General features: G+C 34.2%; 2 protein-coding genes across 2 annotated transcripts; both read right to left on the bottom strand.

Annotated features, from left to right (window-relative positions):
* Positions 1–3,995: 3,995 nt before the first annotated feature.
* Positions 3,996–9,816, bottom strand: LOC133675702 (uncharacterized). Its single transcript, XM_062097162.1, has 7 exons — positions 9,246–9,816; positions 8,505–8,958; positions 8,209–8,365; positions 7,245–7,289; positions 5,687–5,852; positions 5,095–5,465; positions 3,996–4,704 (listed from the first exon to the last, which is right to left on the bottom strand). Exons 1-7 carry the CDS (start codon positions 9,465–9,467, stop codon positions 4,386–4,388), a joined length of 1,734 nt encoding a protein of 577 aa, XP_061953146.1. The 5' UTR covers positions 9,468–9,816; the 3' UTR covers positions 3,996–4,385.
* Positions 9,817–13,259: 3,443 nt separating this feature from the next.
* LOC133675430 (APO protein 3, mitochondrial) lies at positions 13,260–15,535 on the bottom strand. The gene is made up of 2 exons (XM_062096799.1): positions 15,018–15,535; positions 13,260–14,375 (listed from the first exon to the last, which is right to left on the bottom strand). Exons 1-2 carry the CDS (start codon positions 15,392–15,394, stop codon positions 13,487–13,489), a joined length of 1,266 nt encoding a protein of 421 aa, XP_061952783.1. The 5' UTR covers positions 15,395–15,535; the 3' UTR covers positions 13,260–13,486.
* Positions 15,536–15,729: the final 194 nt, after the last annotated feature.

Genomic DNA, 15,729 nt, shown 5'->3' with positions numbered 1-15,729 from the left:
GAAGTGTAACTGGGTTTGAGATGAGCTGAATTTACTGCGATGCCATTGAGATTGGGTTGTGAGCAAGTGATTGGGTGTTGAATAAGGTATGGTAGAGTCTTAAGATTTTAAAAGTCGTTGGTTTGGAATTTGAATTTGAGAAATTCAGCCAATGAACGCGGAGAGGCGGCATTCAGAGTGTCATATCGTGGACTCCGCTACGAATTTGAAACTCTAAAAATAGTAAATACCACCACGACTACATCCAATTTTGGAAGGCAATTGCTTTGTTAATTCGACCAAAGTACCTCAAATCCGTTGACCATGGTGTTTAAGAAGAGATCATGATTTTTCTCCTGATCGAAACTGAAAAATGAAGTTAGAATTTCAACTCTATGATTGAATGGTTAATTCGAGAAAATTAAGAGTAAAATCTTGATTTGATTTAGGTTTTTAGTTGAAGCAAACAAGTTATTGATTTGGCTAAATTTATTCATCAGAAAAAAAAACAAAATATTAACATTTAAAAAAATTAGTTTACCATTTGTAAATTAATTCGATAATCTATATATTCTTCAAATTAGTTCTTGTATTAAATCTAATAACTATAGTTTTAAATGCTTAACTATAATATGATAAGGTTTGAATTTCATACCTTTCAACTAAAAATTTCGGTTCTTTAATTATGGGGATGTATTTTTTTTAATTTATTCCATGCAGCTTAAACTTTTGATATTTACTATTTTCTTCATCCTCAATACGCGCACAAGTTAAATCTCTTGTTAAATGTTCACGTGATATTAAAAGAAACAAAATCAATTAGTTAGCTATTTCTATTTTCTTCACAATGGGTGTTTGATGCTGTGGTTTAATTTGTGTTTTTTAGTGTTTTTTATTTTAATGAATTTTTAAATATTCTTTTAATTATTTTAACATGTTATTGTAAAAACAATTTACTATAATGTATTTTAAAAAATAACATATACTTCAATACTAAATAGACTGGAACATAAAAACACTAGGGTATAAATATAAAATCATATAGAAATGATACTGAAGAGTAACTTAACCGGTCAGATCTTGAATTTATTTTCTAGTAGTCATAAATTCAAGTTTTAGTGCGCAAAAAGTAATTTGAACACCTATATTTTAATTAAAAAAAATCATATGGGGTCTTTCAAAAGTTTGACTAGAAGTCAAATTCATCACATGCCCCTCTTCTCCAATTGCAGTATCAAATTGTATTTTTTTAGTAGAAAAGTAATAATAATAATAACCAGTGGGTCCATCACCTGGAAAAATAACCAATTACTTAATCATTTTAATAAAGAACATAAGGACACAATAAAGATTTAAAGGTAACATTTTTGAGAACCTAAGGTTGTAATCTCACAACTTTTTGATCAAGTCCATAAAAAGTGTGTAAAACATTAAAAAGGGTGTAATGTCTTGTAGGAAACATCACTTATGATGTCTATTAGAGTGTTAGAACATGAATAATTTGTCCTTGTTAGCTTAAAAAACAAGTGTCTGTGATGGTTACCCGCCCAGCAATCCTTCCTTGTACTCGTGTGTGTTCAACAATGTTGAATTTTTATTTTTTTTCTCATGATCTAAAGTCTTGTGTTGAGAGTCCATTTTAGTAATTGTCGAATCCTTGCTAGTTACTCCAACGCTCACGAGTCACGCCTAGACAAGGGGAGAATCTTATGTTTGCCCTTCTCAATAAACAATGATATATATAAAGAATTTGCAATAATGTTAATAATTTTTCTAATAATATTTTTTTTTCATAAATTGGATCAGTTTTATTATATGATCAATTATATTAATTGAAAATAATTTCCATAAGCTATAAAAATTATTTCATATATGAAATAAAGGATATTACTCGATGAATATAGACCTCGAATCACTGTTTTTCCAGTATGCCTGCTTGACCACGTTTTACGATGTCCCATCTCAGATTGTCTGATAACACTGCAAGTGAATTCACGAGCCAAGCTAGCTATAACTCAGATTAGACGAACTAAATACCGATTAGATGAAATATATTGGAAAATACTCTTCAACGATGCTAGCAGCCACTATTCAATGCTGCCAACTGGTAACCATTGAAAGTAAATTATATAAAAACATACCAGCTCAAAGGGTGCTGCTGCCTAGTTTGGAAAATTGAGGAGTAATCATGGTTTTGAGAAAATGGGCAGCAATCATGGTTGCGTTTGACTTTTATGGGAAGCTGCTGTGGTGCAAGTTTATTATGTTTATTATTCATCCTAACTCAAGAATACCCCGCTGGGATTCAATAAGTTTTTGTTAGGATACTGAAGCCATTATGGGAGAAGAGTAACTGGGGCCCCAAGCAGAAAAAAGAAGCTAGCTGGAGCTTCGCAAGAAAAGCAGGGACACCGGAAATGGCAAACTAAAGGCAAAAGCCATGCATGTCCCTTGCTATATGGCATGGACAGGGCTTCAATCAGCGGCTTGCTTCCTCTTATCCCCTAAAAGCAAGACACGATCACTAGACCCCATGCCCACTAAACAATAATGTTGCATGGTGACATGATTAGAGTAGAAAAACGAAGAATCATCTCTTCAATCAGAAGCATTGCTTACGGTATAAAGTAGAAATTCAGGCCCACAAGGAAATATGTTCCAACTGCAGTGGTTTTACTGCTTTTTGTATGGCAACACATGGAGAATCGATCCAGGTAGAGTTCTTTTATGGAAATACTGTATTATAATTATAGCAAATCAAAGAGGGCTAAGATAATGGAAGCAAATGCATTTGAAGAGCACAAAGATTGATCTGATGTTCCAAAACAACGTGGAGGAGTCAACCAGCACACAGATCAGGAGGTCAACCACTGGAGGATGGACGGTAGTGGGTGAAGATATAGACCTGCAGAGTGTCCTGAGGTGGTCTAATGGCCAATCTTGGTCTATTGTTAGGATTAGAACGCTATGTCATCTTGCCCCATATAACTAGTGAATCCATTTCAAATTTCAAGGTTTCCCACACGGGTCGGAGAAGATCCAAGATAGAAATCTTCACGCGTTAAATGGAAGTCAAGCCATTGGGGTCAAGTGCTTAATCTTCATCCTTGAACAAAAAATTCTTCCTGTTTTGTTAGTGGGTCTGCCAGGTCAAGTCCATGGTTGCACAGCATTGATTCTCACTAGCATATCCACGAATATCTTCCCGGGAAAAGAGTCATGGCAGTGACGAGGGAGCATGAATATTAAGGTTCCAAGATATAGACAACAGCTACCACCACTTGAAAATTGACTGTTTTACAAGAGAAAGTAGTTCAGCCATTGAAATTGCTCGCTTGCAGAGGACCTTCTAGACTGGAGATGAAAGTAATTTTTGAAAGTGGGGTAGAAATTATATTTTAAAATAATTTTTATTTGGAAATACATTAGAATAATATTTTTATAAAAAAATCATTTTTAACATCAACATATTAAAACAATTCAAAAACACAAAAAAAAATAACAATTTAAAGTTAAAAAATTTAAAATTTTTCAAAAATATAATTAAACCACAAGACAACCATAGTTAGACCACAAAGCAAACAATGCAGGATTTGGCTGGAGCACAATGCTTGAAACCAGCCGTATGCTCATCCAGTCTAGCCTATCATAGGACAAAACTTCGAACCAAGAACATCCCTTGCCATGATTGAAAATAGCAAGATTGGACCAGTGGAAAGCATCCTGAACTTACAAACCATGCTTCTAAGTTCATACCTATAGACTGCATTTTTGTCTTTCAATCCACTTGCATTCTTCATGAATCAACATGTGTTATTGACTATTCACGTTTATAACATATGTTATATGATAAAACGACCACCGTTCAATTAAGGGGTTTTGTGCCAACAATTTCAGATGAACATAATCAAGTTTCCACAATGCCTCTAGTGTGCATCGCCTTATATATGCCATCAAGCCAATTTGATCTTTGCAAGTAATAAATCACTGTAGAATAATAAAAAAAAAACCCTCACTGTAGACAAATGCAGAACATAAGTAGAAAATTGAATATGATAACACTCGAACAAATTGAATGAGTTTGGGGAGTGGAGGCTGTTGCCTCCAACAGGGAGGACAAAAAGAAACGAGCTTCACTGCTGTTTCATTTCGAATCATAAGGCCACCTATAACATGTATCAAGGTCCCCAGGTAAAATCTATCCATTTGGCAACTATTTGTCCATCCCCCCAGAGTTCTGTCTCTCACAATCCAACGGCAAAATTGTCAACCCAAAAATGATCTTAAGATAAGCTTGTCCCTCTTCAAAACAAGTTACATAATTCCGCTCAAGGCAAAATGAGGAGCACAGCCAACATGACCAACAAAAGGAATTGCATAAAATGTATGAAACAAAGCTTCCAAGGCTAGATGATCTTGTGTAACCCGATGTGCAGATCAGAAGATATGGAAATCAGAAGTGGGAGAGAGTAATGCCATACTGCTTTAAAGACTCGTTTCTGGTGAGCTTTTATGGACTGGGATGGCTTGTCATAATTATACCTGATATCAAAGATATGGATCACAGGGTCTACTGAACCAGATGTGAGGTACAGGCCATCAGGAGACCAAGCTTGATTGGTCAGAGCTGACTGAGAGTCGCTACTTTCTTGTTTAAACCCAAAAGAATGAATTTCCATTTGCTTCAGTCTGTTATCAAACAGCCTAAGTTGCTTCCCATGAGTCCTGAATATGAGATCTTCTATTTTAACATTCAAACAGCTTATAAAAAATATGAAGCTATAGTGAAAACAAAGCTCTTGTTAGGAAAGATGAACAAGAAACTTAGTTCTATCAACATGCCTCCCAGGTGATAGCAGGAGTTTTCTGCAACTGCAATGTACCTTTAGTACTGTTTTTATGCTTCAAAGTCCTCATAAAGTGATATTAATTTAAAAATACTGTAGTTTATCTCGAAAGTAGAAACCAAATGGAAGAGTTGAAAGTGCGTGAAACAACATCAAACTTAGTTAACCGAGTAGATTTCTAAAAGCATAATAAGGAGACTATTAATACTAATAAACAGATGAGTTGATGAGGACTCGTGTCAGAAAGAGAAGGAGAGATAATTCTTACCCTGTTTGAACCATGAATAAATTGAAATCACATGGATTTGGCAGAACACTCATGCACTTGCTGTCGAGTTGATGCTTGAAGTCAGCTCTCCCAACTTGCACATCAAACCCAACAATTCTCTTGTCTGCGCCAGCAGACAGTACAATCTGCTTTTGCTGCATCCCGGCAACCCCCATGACAGCAGAAGAATGCAAATTCCTGTGCAATATCTTTGGCTTCCATAAGTTCTCATCATCTTTCTCATTCCAAAGAACAACACCATGATCACTGCAGCCAGTAACAAAACAGGTATTTTCCCAGGGCATGAACTCTATGCTGTTAATAGTACCCTTAATATGAGGCTTGTCATCCAAGAAAGTTACACGTGCTCTCTGTCAATGCAAAAAGATACAAAATTAAAGATTATTTATCCAAAAAACCCTACATTTTAAATGGAAGTGCATGATCCTATCTTATAGTATGATGGCATGTGCACATAGTATGCTAACTCCACTGCTGTGAAATCCATGCTATACATACGCAATTGAGACATATCTATACAAGCAGCACTGACATATTAATTCAGAAAGTATATTTCAACCATGATCCATACCCGTTGCATTTTATTCAAATTCAGAATTGATATCTGAGAATCCCCACTATCTGCAGTGTAAGCAGAAAATAAGCTATTTCCCAGTGGGTGCCAGGCTATATCTTCTGGCCATCGACGTTGCAATGGAGACACACAATCAGTGGTGCTAAGTATAGAGGCACCTGACCTGAAATTTAAGAGGGGGGAAACAAGATGCTAGATGAGCACCTTCACATTACAGAACTGAAGATTAAGCGATGAAACTGCATGTTATTGATACAAACAGAAAAATTAGTTCGCGCTTCAACCAACTAAAATGGAAGCAACTGAGGATTATTTCTCTTCCATAATCAATAGCACCTGCAAATCTGTTCTTTGTCAACGCAATAGCAAATAAATGTGAAACATTTTTTTGCCTGAATAGCAAATGGATGCTCATAATTTGAAGGAAGCTGGTTGTTCAAACCAAAGAAATATTGATCTTCTGAGGTCTTCTCTAGAAGTAATCATTAATGTTCATGGACACAAATCTGCAGTTAAATAGCATTGGCCAGGAGGGTTGTGAATTTGAAGAAGGTGGTGGCAATTTTCATAGGTAGGTGCGGGCACAATACTTTTCTTTCTTTGAAAAAAAAAAACTAATTTGACAAAAATCAAGAGAAGTACACATGAAGCATGCATGAGACACCACCCTTGTCAAAATCTTTATCAAAGTGATCCTGGGAAACATGATATTACTTTCCATTAACCAGTGAATAGCACCCATAAAAAATTTCGATGACTCATCATCTCTTGTATTTCAAACACTAATATACAAGAGGAGCGTCTATCCTCCCTCTCTCCTCCACCAAAAAAAAGGGCAAATAAGGACAACTCTTAGTAAAGCGCCTTAACTGGAAAACACAGAAAAAGTCACCAAGAACGCAGGCCTGGAAGGGAATCATATTCCCGCATCCATCCTCAACTACTCATGGAATTGCAAACAAGCCTAGCAATTTCTCAGCCAAAATGCAACCCTCAAGTTCATATTTGTGGAAGTGGTTCAAATACAAAGCATTGATTCTTGAAATTATTCAGACATTACAGACCACCTGTTTCTATTAAATTACTCTTGGAATAAGTTAGCATCTATGGAAGGCTTTCCACACCCTAATCTTGCCAAAACTCTGGCAAAATCCCTCTTCTAATAGTAGGCCAATGTCAATCCATAAAACTTACACTCAAACAATTCCAGTATTTAGCAACTACATTCCTGTTTCATGACATGACAGAATGAAGTGTGAAGATGTAAAATTGTCTGCACTTATGCACAAAGAATATTCCATACAGCTTCGTAAATGTAAGGAATTGACTGTCTAACTGAAATACCAGTACCAAAGCATCAACCACCTTTTACAACTCTCCATCTAGCATGTTCATTGTGTTCATGGTTCACCATGTGTAATATCTCTATGAAACTTACAAAATCTCAAAAGGATAAGCTTAATGGCATGGTAGGCATGCTCTTCCCATTGTGGATCATCTATCAGCTATTCATGAAAGTTAATGTGAATAAGTTCACACAAACTCTAAGACTTACCCTCGAGCTTGAAGTTGCCATAGGTGGACCATTCCATCCAAAGCACTGTATGTATTCAAGGCATTGGACAAAAGTTAGATTTTGTAGATATTCCAAGTGAATACAAGAAAACCAATACCATGTCTATTTTACATAACAAACATTACAAATTGGAAAAGCATCAAGTAAAGAAAAACATGCAAGATGAATTTGAGATGAACTTCTCGTATGGCCGCACTCATGCATCTTCTTCCTTAAAACCAATGAACTCATAGCTGGAACAAAAATTCTCCATGCTTGAAGCCACATTCAAGTGCACTCTATGAGTTAGGAACGACAATGTTTTGAGCAATTGTCATAAAGTAAGTGCCATTTTTGTGGCCTTCTTTTTCGGTAAAGAAGAAGATATTTTTGACAAAGTGATGCTGTTATATTTATCCTTCATCTTTTTTGTTACTGCACATATAGTTCTAAATCTACCACTTCATTTGGTATTCTTCTCTTTCCCCTCACTAAAAATTTGGGTGCCAAATATTCATCTCCATGCGTGCTTCAGTTGCTCTTCTTTCTACCTGTGGTTGACTAAGTCTACCTCCCCCCCAACAAGCACTAATTTATGATGCTTTATGCTTCTATAGATTTGAAAGAACTAATGTGTTTGATTAAGAAGATAACATTCTTCCTATGGAAAACCACAGTTTAAAATGTCAAAAGGAAAAGGGAAAATAGTGACAACTTATCATCAGGCAAATCAAAACAACATCTCTAGGTGATAGCAGGAATGTTCTTGAAACTATCTTCAACGTGAAAGGATAAAAAATTGCAGGATGAAGTCAAATTTTATGTCATTTTCTGTAGTTCGATTGGTTATCATTTGTAGGTGAAATGCAGGAACAAAAAGTTCTCAAGTCTTCAATCATGTCAAAAGAACATGACTTTCATTTATAACAACTACTTCACTCTCGATGTTAATTAGGTGAATCACCTGGACACAAAAAGCTGATCATTGGCTGGACAAACAGCAACACTTCTCAACTTTCTTTTGTGCTGACTAGGGATATGATTACTTGTATGGCAGTGGACTGTGCAGGGAGAAGAGCTCCTAGACACCAGTGGAATCAATTCCTTGTGTTCTTTCTGTTCTGAGATCATACAGAAAAATTATGTGAACAAGTAATTAAGTTCCAAGTGAAGTGAAATGCAATCCCAGGCATGAAATTATGAATGAAAAAAATACACACGGTATCGAAAAGAAAGGATAAAAAGAAAGAAAAGAGTTACCAATCTTCCTTTTCGTTCCTCTATCCTGAATTTCAATAACTTCAACATCAGGAGACGAACTTTTGTGAGACCTTTCCACCTTCACATCACTATTGGATTTTTCCACTTTTACATCCGCAACACTATTAAGTTTTTCTACTTTCGCATTCGCAACACCATTAGAGGGAGTGGAAGAACTCGATTGAGCACTAGAACAACTCGAAATTCTCGCACCTGAACCCACCAATTTTAGTGGTTGAGGAACTTTCGGAATCACAAGTTCAGTCCTAGACGGGGGCTGGCTTCCAGGAGAAGCCTCATTTACACGAACCGGACTTGGAGATTTCCTCTCCACCTTCACATTCTTAATTCCATTCTCTACAGAAGGTTTATTAGGCGCTGTTGCATTGCCTTTTCCACTTAACCGACCCAATTTCACCTGCGATTCCTCTAACCTCTTCTCTGCTTCAACAAGCTGCACACTTTTCCAAACAAATAATCAACCACCGATTTATTTTTTTAAGAAAGCTAATTAAACAACTCATTTCATTTTTTTCCCTCCTTTTTTTTAATTAATCTGTAAAACAGAATTAAAAAAAAACAAAGAAACGATCTGTTTTGTTAACCGCCAATCGATGATTAAGAAATTCAAAGAAAAACCCTAGATACTATCATAACTATATAAAAAGAAACTATATTTCATAGAAAAAAAGGGGAAATGAAGAGATATGAAAATTAAAGACAAGAAAGAAAGCAAGCAACCTGAGCTTGATAATAAGAAACGCGTTGCTTAAGATGCTGAAGTTCATGAGAACGATGTTCGATTAGAGCAATCAAAGCGACTTTTTGCTCCTCCATGCTATCTTCTTCTTCTTCTCTGCCGTTGTTCTCTTTGCATTCTTGATTTAGTGACACTTCATTATCGTCGTCGTTGTTTTGCTGCTCTACTTTTGGCTTTTTAAGAATCGGAGATGGTTTGCTCATTTTTTTTTTAATTAAGTGCTTTGTCCAGTGCTGTTTTGAGTTTGCTTTGTTTGTCAAGGAGCGCGCGGGAGAGGAAGGAAGGAGGGAAGGAATTTGTAATTTATAGGGCTTGGAGAGGAGAAATGAAAAGTTCTCAATAGTTTTTTTTTTTTGTTGAAGTAGTCTCAATGAAAAGTTCTCAATAGTTACGGAAGACTGAAGTAGTGTTGTCTTTTTAAAAAAATATTTTTATTTTATTTTTAAAAAAATTATTTTTATTTTATTTTTTAAAAAATTATTTTTATATTATTACCTCAAAATAATTTAAAAATATTAAAACAATATTAATTTAAAATAAAATAATAATAATAATTCTTTAAAAAAGCATGATCACATGGCAATACCAGTTGGTAGCTTTAGCCAAAATATAGCGGTCACTTTCCACATGCGCTGAGGTGTTTGGCATTGTATTTAAAAAATATTTTTAAAAAAGTTTAAATTTTTTTTGTTTTAAATTAATATATTTTTTATATTTTTTAATTATTTTGATGTGCTGATTTCAAAAATAATTTTAAAAAAATAAAAAAATATTATTGCATATTTTTCTGAGCAAAAAATATTTTAAAAAACAACTACAACTATACTTTAAAACACGCGTGTTTCATTAAAAAAGTCGATGCCTTTCAATATTTTCAACAATAATACTGTAATGGTTATCATTACAATTATAATTATAAAAAAAAATAAGTAAAATTATAAAAACACTCTACAACCAAAGATAAATAAACATAGTGGATTAAGAAAATGTTTTCTTCTCTCTTTTCTTGAAATTTTTATACTCTAGTCACCCATTTTTCCTATTTTATTATTTTATATTGCACTAATTGGAATTTAATCCTAATAATTAATAATTTGTTTTAACTTGCTCAGGGTTTTGAAAAAAAAAATAATAAGTTAATGGTCAATTTTTAAAAATAAAATTCAATTTTATTGCTTATAAAAAACTGAAATTGCAAGGACTAGATTTGACACTCAAGCAAAAAAACACAAGATTTTTTTGTTCTTTTTTTTTTATATTCAGTCCTTAAAATTTTTATTTTTTTATTTGCAATCTTTTTTTATTAAGATTTTAACATTTTTATCATCAACTTTATTTTTATGCACTTCAATCCTTGATTTTGTGAGGAAAGAAAATCGTTGAAAAACATGATAAAAAGCTGTTAAATATCCTTGTTTTAACAACATAAAAAAAGTAAATATCTATGTTAACGAGTTTTATTTGATAAAACAAGTTCATTTACAATGTTTTAACTCATTTATCTTGCTAAAAAAAACTAGATTAATGCTTAAATCTTTTGACATTTGAGTTAATTTTCATTTCTTGAGTGATTAAATAGTGGATCAAGACCAAAACAAGTTTATTAAGGTTTTTAGATTATCTTCTTTTTTATATATATAAATTCTCATGTGAAAAAAAAGCTTGAAAATAGATTTTTCAATTCTTAAAAAAAATCTGACCCAACATTCTAACAGCCTCAAATGTCAAAAAAAAATTTATTATATGTTCCTCCCAATTAAAAAATAAATAAAAGAGTGACAGGTGAGCGGGCATCATAATTTCACAGTAATATAAGATAAAACTTGCTTTCCCCAGTCAAGTTGCCAGCAAAATCACTAAGAGAAAAAATTAACATAAAACTTGATTCAGGCACAACAAGAACCAAAGAAAAGAGAGAAACTGAAAAGACAAAGCAGTAGAGCACACATGGTAATATAACGCATCTATACTTTGAAGAGTTATAGACTCTATTTGGTATTGTGGAAGCTATTATAGTTGTAGTTTGAAAAAAATTATTTTATAAAAAATATTTTTAATTGAGGTTGGTTTGAAAAAATAAATATCTAATTAAAACTGTGGTTGAAATTGAGGTTGAATAAAAAACTAATTTAAAATATTTAATTAAAAATATTTTTAAAATTAAAATTATAAATTCAAATACAAATCTGGATGCTGTGAGTACCACGTAAGGAAAACTTGATTCAGGCACAACAAGAACCAAAGAAAAGAAAGAAACTGAAAAGACAAAGCAGTAGAGCACGCATGCTCACATGCATCTAAACTTTGAAGAGTTATATAGTGTGTTTGGTATTACGGTAATTATTATAATTGTGATTTGAAAAAAATTATTTTATAAAAAATATTTTTAGTTGAAATTGGTTTGAAAAAATAGATATTTAGTTAAAACTGTGATTGAAATTAAAATTAAATAAAAAATAATTAAAAATATTTAATTAAAAATACTTTTAAAATTGAAATTATAAACTGAAAAACAAATCTGGATGCTGTGAGTACCACGTAAGGAAAACGAAGCCTTCGAGAAATTATGTTGAGGCATATTACAAGTCTGGTCCGTAATTTCAAACAGCATGGAGCAGCTTTGGAACCTGAAAATTTTCGACACCTGCACACAGCTCTTACAATCAAAGAGCTGGCTCTACACAATGTCTCATCCATCTTCAGGAAAGAACTGTACGATCAATTTCTCCAGAGATGACAAACTGAACTGACTTTGATGCCAAATTCCTGAAAAATGGTAATGGCAGCCAGGTGCCGAGCTAGGACATTAGGTTTGAAAGGGCCAAGTTAGAAACAAAAATTTAAAGGGGGGCAAAAGTTAAAACTTACTAATTTTAGAGTTAAAATTTATAATTATTCAAGAGGAAAGCAGGGGGAAAAAATATTTTTTGCAAGGGCCGGGGTCCTGCCACAGCAATTAAATGTCCTGGTGTTTCGCAGTGAGTTTGCTTATGTTTTTAATGTTTTTTAAATGTATTTTTTTAAATATTAACATCTTTACTGTTTGTTGATAGGTATAATGTGTTAATGTAAAAATTAAAAAAATCTGATATTTTTTTAATTTTAATATATTTTCAAACAAAAAATATTTTTTTAAAATATCTTACACCATAATACCAATCACACATAAGTGTTCAAAAATAATTGTATTTTTTTTAGCTTCAAATTATATATATATATATATATATATATATATATGAATTTGAATTAATTGAATGCGGTAAACCCAAAATAAAATTAAAAAAATGAAAATCCCTATCACATTATTATCTTAATATGATATATGCTGCCACCAAATCACTACGAAATAAAGGACAAGATATTAAAATTGTACCAGGTACAATGAGAGACAAGGAATAAGTTTCCTGCAGAGACAATCTTGATGTCTTAAAGAATGTAGACGTCTTGAAACAGCAAATTGCACCTGCTCCATTATTTCAAGCGCCGTGCCGAAGCTTTGGCACAGAAAAACTCCTACAAAAAGCTTTTTACAAATAAAATCCAGGATTCTTCCATCGTCATCACGCTGCTTCAGTAGAGAACTGAGAAGTCAATTTCTCCACACCTGACAAAATAACAAACTTTGATGTCTTAAAGAACCAGATGACAGGAACACTGAGGACGGAGCAGTCCTTTCAGCGATTTAACCCACGAAAACATCATTTAAACTTTAAAAGAGAATGAGAGCAGTTAGATTGACGAAAGCCCATAGAACAATGCTTCTTCAGTAGCACAAAGATGGGCATTTGGGTGTAAATTAGCAGCGCAACTCTTCATTTAAAAGGGCTTCAAAAAATTCATGCTTGCAACTCTTCATTCCGATTTCTTGTGACCTCTCTTCGTGCTTGGCTAGCCCCATGAAGTGATTTCTATTTACAAAGTCAATCATAATTTTATTTTATTTTTTAAAAAAAGGGGGGGGGGGGGGGGGGGGGGGCGCGACCACACCAACCCAGTGGCACAACTGCAAGGAGTTGATCTCGCGATATTAAAGAGAACCAACAACCCACTGATAAACCCTGGGCAAAGTTTGACATTTTCCACAAGACAGCAACAGAAAACAAAGGGCTGTGGTACACAGACCATGATGCCTAATGAAGCTCTAGCCATGCATCTAAAGATGAAATCTAATTTTCTTCACCATCCACAGCTTGTCTAAAAGCTAATAAAAAGGGACATCGATTCAAGCAACAAGATCAACTTCATCACGGTCAGGAGGAACCACATCTAGTCTCATCATACTTCGATATTGATCTGGAACAGGTGCACCAGCCTGCACACACAGCTCCACTACAGCTGGAGCCTTGCCATAGTACCTCTTCAACTTGTTATCCAGAGGAAGCCCATTCGTATCTCGAACATGCCAAACATAACTGGGAGCCACAAGATCATCAATAGTTGCTTCTTGCCATGCATGCAGACCATCACGATGCTGATGCTTTGTTGCCTTGCACATCCTCACCTTGTGTCCCTTAGGGCCTACCTGAACTTCAGGACAATATCCGCAGGTTAACACACCATACTTTTCCATGATCTTCTCTGCCCCAGATATCATTTTGAACCATGACTCCATGGTCCCAATGCTTATTTCCCTTAAATCAGTCACTCCCTCATGTGATTCTTCCAATTGATCAGTTTCTTTATCCAGTATAAAATTTCTTGCTTCATCAAATTTGGTCCCAAGATCAGAACCCATCAGAGGATCAAGGTTCTCATCATGCAAATTACGCTCATTTTCATCATTTTCCTTCGCTTGCTCAAAGTCTACGATTCTTCCTTCAATAGAGTACACGGGTTTTGTCCTCCTCTTTGTAGGGTGCTTTTCAAGGTCGACACCAGCCTGTATACAGAGCTCTACAATGGCAGGGATACGAGGGACCCTGCGACTCTCGTCATGCAGAACTCTTGGCTTGCCAACACGATCATACAGATGATAGGATTTGGGGGAAAAAACCACATCATGCACTCTCCCCTTTCTCCAAACATGAGTGGAACTCCTCATTCCACTTCCAGGACCAGTGCAGGTTCGAATTTCATGGCCCACGTGGCCAATATGTAACTCATGGCAGAACCTGGATTAGAGAACCTAATGACAATAAGTAGAGCAACAAACTAAAAATTAATACAATTACACCAAACCATTTCTCAGAAGTTTTAAATTCTCAATCAAAATTGTAAATTTCTTAATTATTCATTATTCAACTGCACTAAGAATAGATTCGAAACAAATACCAAAATGACCACATTTGACTCACTCAGAAATCAAGAGTGAAACAAGACCCCTTTTTCCATTCCTAAAGTAGTATTGTTTGGTTAACCAGTAACACGGATTATAATTCTACAATAAATAATAGATATTATTCTCAGTTAAATACATTATTCCATTCCTTTAATAAATATCCATCACAATAATAAGTAAATTCAAATTCATTGAAATTGAAATCCTATTCTCCTTCCAATTCCAATCACTTTGAATTTCTAAACACAAATTCACAAATAGACCCACAACCACAGGCCAAAAACTGAGTCTCCTTTTCATTTCATTTTATCTGAGCTTGATAAATTACCCCATTTCTTTACTAACATTACAATCAACAATAACAAAATTCAAGTTCAAACCAAATTAAAACACAAAACCCATTTAAAATCCAATCTAAACTCACAAAAGGAACCAGACCCACAAATCCAAATCCAATCTTTCAACCATTTCTTACCTGCACTTCTGAACAGGAATAACTTTAACAAGCATAGAAATCCCAGAAAGCAAAACTTCACGGGCTTCATAAACTTGGTAAGCAACAGGCACAAGTTGAGGGACTAACAAACCATTATCAGGTGGATTCTCCAACATTCTACAAGGTTGTAACTTTCTTGCTTCCTTTTCTTCTTTAGCTCTTTTAATGAGCATTTTCATAGGTGTTACATATGGTTTTCTTTCTGACTTGTCTCTAACAGGTTTTGGTACGTCTTTGTATGATGGGTCATTTGTTTCTGTCCCATAGGGTAAGGGAATGGGTGTTTTTGATGAGAAAAAATGGGTTAGGTTTGGTTTTTTTGAGAGCAGGTGTTGGGGTTTTAGTATTATGTTCATTTTAAGGAAGGATTTGTTAGGGTTTTTGAGGTTAGTGATTTTGTGACTGGAAAAAGTCCAGAGCTTGATTACTTCAGGAGCAACAAAAAACTGAAGAGGACTGGACTGCAGCAGAAAGATCCACCCATCATTTCTACTTCAATTTTTTTCACTTTTATAAACTTGAGAATGCGACGTCGTTTTCTAACGCTCAAAATTTAATCATCAATTTTAGAATTGATTATTGTTATTGTTATGAATTAAAAATTGATAAATTTAAATTCACTCTTGGTGATTTAAATAAAGTTATAAATAATATTTTTTTATAAACTATTAAAATTTTGTGTGTATGTAAT

Source organism: Populus nigra, chromosome 16 (assembly GCF_951802175.1).
Source record: "Populus nigra chromosome 16, ddPopNigr1.1, whole genome shotgun sequence".
NCBI lineage: Eukaryota > Viridiplantae > Streptophyta > Magnoliopsida > Malpighiales > Salicaceae > Populus > Populus nigra.
The sequence above is the reverse complement of the archived record's forward strand: the minus strand, read 5'-3'. Positions and strand labels throughout refer to the sequence as shown.